The sequence below is a fragment of the Cryptomeria japonica genome, chromosome 8 (assembly GCF_030272615.1).
Source record: "Cryptomeria japonica chromosome 8, Sugi_1.0, whole genome shotgun sequence".
NCBI lineage: Eukaryota > Viridiplantae > Streptophyta > Pinopsida > Cupressales > Cupressaceae > Cryptomeria > Cryptomeria japonica.
In genome coordinates, this window is record NC_081412.1 from 187596267 (window position 1) to 187603152 (window position 6886).

General features: G+C 41.2%; 1 protein-coding gene across 2 annotated transcripts; it reads right to left on the bottom strand.

Annotated features, from left to right (window-relative positions):
- Window positions 1-556: 556 nt before the first annotated feature.
- On the bottom strand, window positions 557-6185 carry LOC131048408 (protein argonaute 2). Of its 2 annotated transcripts, none has more exons than XM_057982365.2 (3): window positions 5588-6185; window positions 3448-4789; window positions 557-2255 (listed from the first exon to the last, which is right to left on the bottom strand). In XM_057982365.2, the coding sequence occupies exons 1-3, from the start codon at window positions 5916-5918 to the stop codon at window positions 806-808; spliced, it is 3123 nt and encodes a 1040-aa protein (XP_057838348.2). In that variant the 5' UTR covers window positions 5919-6185; the 3' UTR covers window positions 557-805. The 2 variants fall into 2 exon arrangements, with proteins under 2 accessions (XP_057838348.2, XP_057838347.2); XM_057982364.2 differs by having other exon boundaries at window positions 3448-4801; window positions 5588-6157.
- Window positions 6186-6886: the final 701 nt, after the last annotated feature.

A 6886-nucleotide genomic window follows, 5' to 3' on the forward strand; every position in this document is an offset into this window, starting at 1 on the left:
TACCAAAAGCTAAGAAAGCGTCAACGGCAAGCATTTAAAAAACGTATTCACTACAGTCCAATAAGTACGTACAAATTAGGAGTGCGTATTTGTCATTTAATTTTAACCCATCTTTTACATGAATTCGTAGTAACGAGTCAAATAGTCTACGCCTTACAATGTCCTGTTGGTTGAAATACATTTAGACTTGGAATCTGACAAAGAAGAAGCTTCCTCTTATGGTCATATGTAGTCCAGATTTCCCCTAGTGGTAAGACACGTAATGTATTCAACCGAGCTGTGATAAGGTTCCACGTGGCATTAAAGAAGTTACAGCATTGTTTCTGCCTGTAGTCCTCCAAACACGATCACGATCACGATCACGATCACGATCACGATCACGCCGTATGGAGGTCACTTCATGATTTAAATGTGTCGTTGTAGTAAAGCTAATAATAATGACGCCTAACGGCTACTACTGCAACTTGTAGTTCTTAATTTTAGTAGGCAGCAGGAACAAGCAAGTTTAGTATCACATTACTCAGTACTCAGTTCAAGGCACAAAGCATGCAAAAGATTTCGGAATCAAAAAACTTACAATTAAATATTTCAACACATGCACAGAGAAAGTTTCGTCCCTTTCTCAGGGACGCCGATTGGGAGATCCTTGCCGCAGCCCCCAACAAAACTCGAAAATATATACTAGTCTTTTATCTTTTAAATATGACAGACAGTTCATGAAAATTGACACACAAAACAATGTTTATGCTAGCCCCTGGAAAGAGGAGTCTAGCATAGAAATACGAGACGGAGAAAATGCAGAGTTTCAGAGAAAAAACATGAAATTCTCGACCCCAACGTTGATCTTCGGGATGCTGAAAGAGGCTGAGGATGATGATGATGAGGCAGAGGAAGTATCGGAGGTGGTTAGCCCTTCAACATACAGTCGGCCTCTGTAGGCTGCCAGGTCAGCGTAATAAACGGGAGGCACCAGTGAGACGGGCTTTGTGCACCTAGCAAACGTGTAACAGAGATTATTGATGAGTTGCTGCAACTCATCTGAACTAAACAGATTCTCGTCCCAAAGAACATGATAATGGGTTGGCTTGCTGGTGCCTAGCAGCCCATAGTGACTGCACAAATAGAAGTCAAACTCCCTTGGGTGAACTATTGAAGTATCCACGACTGTACCAGGTGGGACGTTGCCAGATTTTGTGTTCACATCGCCCAAGGGGAACAGCCTTGTGTGATGCCGCTTCTGAGCTACTATGAATGAAATAACCGGGTTATAATTTCCAAATTGCTTGAATGCCTTTTTCAAGGCTACTAACTCCTGGTTTAGGACAATGTCGAATTGTCCCTCGCTCACCCCATCTCTGAAAAATATAATCCTTTCGGGCAACTTCTTGTTCATCTTGAGATACTCATCTAGCAGTTCCTTAGACATGTCTCCTAGCTCTGAAATGTATTCCTGACGGTTTTTCTGACATCGGATTTTGACCACGTAACGGTTGGAATGGGGCCAGTTGATGCTCATTACCACAGCAGCAATTGACGGGCTTCTTTCATCTCGCTTGCCTGGATGATTCACGTCTGCTCCAAAGTACACAACGTGATGATTCCCAAAGCGTGGTAACTGAGTGGAGAGGCTTTGATTGAGCGCTGCATTGCTCCCGCCTACTTTGGCATTGACCTTGAGAGCAAAATTTGCCAAATATTGAGAACCGTATTTTGTATCGCCACACTTTCTGACATGTTCCCACAGACAGCATTGTGTTACCAGACCAATTTCTGTTTCACAGATAAGCTTAAGACTTTTGTAGCCAGGGTGCTTGTCCTCCATTATGCATATCAAAATTTGTAACTGCCCTTGCCCTCTGCTTCTGGTGTGTATATCCGTCAGAGTCTGCTTCAGCTGTGCCACATTGTCAAACTTGGCCATTGCATCTGATTTATAGATCACTGGCTTTGCTTGCATGTTGATGCCTAGAGTTCGGAACCTTTTCACCATGGCATCACAGAAAATTTCCACCGCCATACCAGTCTGCTTATCTGGCTGCCGTTGTGAAAAATGTATGATTCCCCATCTCTCAATGTTTTTTCCGTCAAAAACATGACTTTTAAGCAGGTTCCATTGCCTGTCATCTGGCCGGGGCATAACCCGACTAAGTTGCCCCCGATCACCCAGCCTCAGCTCGGGTGCATCTAGCACCCGTGCTGTCACCTCGGTCATTTCTGCACCCACTGCTATTTGAAAATGGGGTAGATAAGGGCCACTGCAACAAACAGCAAAAACAAAAATAAATATTTTTGGACATTATGGTTTTCCCATGGAGTAACTAACTGCATTACATTAAAATTAGTTTATTCCAAATATCTAGTTAGAGAATTGTTAAATTATCATTATAGACGGAGACAGCAAACTACAGCATAAAGTGGGCTTGTTAAGACACCATTCATATAAGAAAGCACTTCTGTTTTCAATCTAGTCCTATAAGAAAGCACTGCTGCTTTCAATCTAGTGTGTGCTACCCTTTACTTGTCATCAAGGCAAAGTATATTTGTCTCATGATAAGTGGAATGGTTTAAGTATAAACAACAGATGAAAAATAATAGTTATCCAGACATTACAGAGGAAACTAAATTTTGAAGTCGATCAGTTAGGTAGTTCCATTGAGATTGCAAACTAAAGAGTAAAGTGGGCTTGTTAAGCCACAATTCATATTTTACCATTCCACCCAACCCCCAAATGGACAAGCAATGTCAAGTAAATTTTGATACCTATAAGAAAGCACTTCTGTTTTCAATCTAGTCCTATAAGAAAGCACTGATGTTTTCAATCTAGTGTGTGCTACCCTTGTCATCAAGGCAAAGTATATTTGTCTCATGATAAGTGGAATGGTTTAAGTCTAAACAACAGATGAAAAATAATAGTTATCCAGACATTACAGAGGAAACTAAATTTTGAAGTCGATCAGTTAGGTAGTTCCATTGAGATTGCAAACTACAGCGTAAAGTGGGCTTGTTAAGCCACAATTCACATTTTACCATTCCACGCAACCCCCAAATGGACAAGCAATGTCAAGTAAACTTTGATAGCTATAAGAAAGCACTGATGTTTTCAATCTAGTGTGCTACCCTTACTTGTCATAAAGGTTAAGCATTTTTGTCTCATGGTGAGTGTCATGGTTGAAGTCTAGACAACAGATGAAAAATAATATTTATCCAGACATTAGAAAGGGAACTTAATTTTGAAGCCGATCAGTGAAGTAGTTCCATGGCAGTCTAATTTTCAAGTTCATTAGAAACATGCATTGAAAAATGGCTCGGTCATACAAAAATTCTAATATAAACTAATAATGTTGATGATAGTTGAGGTTACCACATCCAAATATCACACACTATAATCAAATTATAAAAAAATAATGCAAGTTAAGTAAAGGTAAAAACTACTCAATGGAAGCTTACCCTCTAGGTCCATCTGGCATTGACATGATTTGATTGATTATATTTTGCCTCTCGTACACTTTGGGACAAGCCATGCCCCGCAAATTTTTTTGCTGAATTGCATTGAGATTATCCTTGGGAAATCTCTGCCCTTCACAAATTACACAGAACTCCATGGGAACATAATTAGGTCTATCGGACTGCTTGCTCAGGTCCAAACAAGGAAGCAGTTTGAACTTAATATCCTCATTGTAACGCTTCCTGTAATAATCCACAAGGCTAACGCTCTGATTCTGCTGCCCACTTTCTTCAATGTTGAACCTAAGCTCTCTGGTAGTTTCTTTAGTAAGTCTCCCCACGGTGTATTTTTGCTTTGTGAGCCTATGAGTGACAGTTACCTTCAAACCTCTCAGAGCACTTTCAGCCGCCCTTCGATCATTTGGATTGAGAGGTTGGTTTGGTTTGCAATCAATTTTTCGATTCTCCCACAAATAATCTAGTACAGGCATGGTTGCATGGAAAGCCACTACAGAAAAATCCACATTAAGAGATAGCCCCTGGGCCGTAGGCCTGAGACTCATTGAAAACCCTCTTGCAGCAACAATGCCACTATTAAGATATTCCTGGCGTGTTTTATCTTTTTCATAAAGGCTTCGCCCCATGATTATTCGGCTGCTACTGGGATGCTCCCTTACTACCAGATCCAACGCCTGTAACATTTCCTGTTGCACGGTCACATGGTCGCGTATACTTCTATTAAGAAAATCTGCTAGTCTACGCCCATCTAGCTTGTTGGCTAGCGTTAGAGTCACCTTATATTCTTTGGCTTCACTATCTTCACCTTTAGAGAGCTTCACAGTAAAATCCCCCTCTGGCAATTCGATCGCACTGTACAAGTTCTTTTTGCCATCATAAACAGGCTTTGCATCACGGAAAGCCACGCGATTCTCTGCAACCAATTTGTTCTTTATCTCTTCCGCATCTGCCCTAGACACAGTAGCCGCCAAGTCTTGACCCTCGGAAGTAGATGCACCACGGCCTCCCTTCTGCTTTCCTCCACGTTTGGAAGCACCATTTTTGGCAGACGCACGTGTTATGTTCACATCATAATGGAAAATCTGCTGATTGGGCTGAAATTCGACCTTGAAATGATTTGCAATGAGGCGAACCTGTCTAGACCCATTTCGCCCTCCTGCATCGGGCCTCTTCACAGGCTTCAAATTTCCACTGTCGAGTTTTTCAATGCTACTACCCGCACTAGTGCTAATGCTAGTACCAGAACCCTGTGGAATATTAACTGGAGCCAGGGGCTCTTGAATGTTCACCCGAGCCATTTGCCTTGAGGTTTCCTCAATAGCCGAACCTGGATTCATTCCTAATCCATCATATTTATGTCTAAAAAAACATCAGTTAAACAACAGTGAAGATTTTAACATTGAAGATTTCAATCCATACTAGACAACAGAAATTCATACAATAAGAATTTGTCAAAGCTCTTCTGAACTTCTGAAAAAAAAATTTGACCAAGCTGCTTTAACTAATTTGGAACAAAATTTTGACTGACATTTTGAGTGAGCTACCTGACTAACACAAAGAGTTGCTTCGCTAGCTATCAGGGAAGAAGCTTTATCACTTAAAATGTTCTAAACAAGAAATCAAGAAGATTTTAACAAGAAACAAATTCGTCATTCACTATTAACCTCTATCACTGAGCTACCAGCCCCTCAAGCATTAGACATGAAATGTTCGTTTTACAGTTCATGCAAAATTGATGCATCATTCTACAAACATACTAAATCGTTCTCGGTAATCAAATCTAGGAAGGGATATGTATAAAGAATATGTAACTAATCTTAACAATGGAGGATGTAAATTTTCCAAAAAAAATTTGCCCAGGAGCCCTATTCCTGTAGCTTGGCAGTTTCTACAACAGAAACTGTGCAGTGAAAGATTGTTCTACATATACGACTCCTAACGAAACGGTACCAAACGGGAATGTGTCTTAAATTTCGGAAGACAAAAAAAAGGAAAAAAACCTAATAGAAAATTGTCATTATTTCATACAACAGCCTAAATTTCCGAAGGCAAAAAGGCAAAAAACCTTGAGCAAATTTGTAGTTTTACAGAAGGAATCCAAAAATCAGTTGGCATTCCCATTTACCTGGCGGAACAGAAGGTCGCGGAGCGAATTGCTGTTGTTGTTGCCTTCCTCGTCCCCATGCCTGGGGACCCCATGCCTGAGGAGGTCCTTGACCTCTTCCTTGACCGACTGGTGCAGCCTGGCTTGGACCTCCACGCTGAGAGCTTTGACCAGAACCAGGCTGAAACCCAGCGGCTCCGGCATAATTCGGCCCAGGTTCGACTCCCCCAGCTCTCCCTCGCCCCCATCCTTGGCCCCTTCCCTGACCACTCCCCTGAGGCGCCTGTTGCCTCCATTGTTCATCTCCTCGTCCTCTTCCTCTGCCTCGCCCTCTATTCCCTCCTCTCTCCATTGCTTCTTACTTCGCCTCAGAAATGTTTTCCCTCTCCCCTCTCAAAACCTATCAATCTGCAGAAAGTCCGAAAACCAACTGCATTTACAAAGTTCAAATGCCGTGGACAAATATATACGGTGGGGATTTCTCAGATTCTGAGAAACCAAGGGGAAATCCAGAAAAGCCGATCCAAACCGTAGCCGCCAAGAAAATAAAAAGCAATAAATTCCAAATGAACGGAGTTTCTAGGAAGCACCGGCGCAATTGGAGGCTTTATATGTAGTGGCTTCGCGGCTAAGTAAATTTCATTATTCTTGAGTTAATTTCTCAACAACCCCGATTACATATGAGACCAGGGGTGGGGTTAAAAAGTGTGATAAGAAAGCTGTGCCGCGTGGGACCCACCGTTAAAAGGTACGTTAGCTCTGGTTATTCTAGCGTGACAGTCACATGGAGTTCGTTGAGCTTCAAATTCCCTATAGAGCGCGACCGCATAGGTTTTTACACGTGGCTGCACTACGTTTTTTCTTTTTTATTATTCTTAGCTTTACAAAAACATCGCCTATCTTATTTTTATTCGCCTGTTTCGTTTCCAATTCCGAGAAGCGTGCCACGAAAGAAGGGCTGCTTTTATGGATGCAAATTTGGGGCTTTTTTCTTTGGGATAAAAAAAAACAAAAGCTGTATGGGAATAGGTAATAAAACCCTACAATTAAAGCGGGGGGTGTTTGGGAATAATTAGGTACACTATAGGGTTACAATTGCAAATTAATTTAGATAGAGGTGTTATTAGTAATCAATTAGTATATATATCTTAAAAATAAGTTATATAGTAATGGGGATGGGGCTCCCTACTGTGGTCTCAATGGTTCATAGCTCCAATCAAAAGCTATTCAAGCTTCAGCCAATTACCTATCAAAAAAAAAAATTAAGTTATATAGATCGTATAGGAGATAATTTTTAGTTCAAAAAAGAAAAATTACAAT

Bases quoted from the DNA above. Each gene is read 5' to 3' on its own strand.
- LOC131048408 (XM_057982364.2), bottom strand. From the start codon at position 5,918: ATGGAGAGAGGAGGGAATAGAGGGCGAGGCAGAGGAAGAGGACGAGGA. The intron at 4,802-5,587 runs GTAAATGGGAAT...ATGATGGATTAG, and splicing joins GCGACCTTCTGTTCCGCCAG to GAATGAATCCAGGTTCGGCT. The intron at 2,256-3,447 runs GTAAGCTTCCAT...TGTTTGTTGCAG, and splicing joins ATGCCAGATGGACCTAGAGG to TGGCCCTTATCTACCCCATT.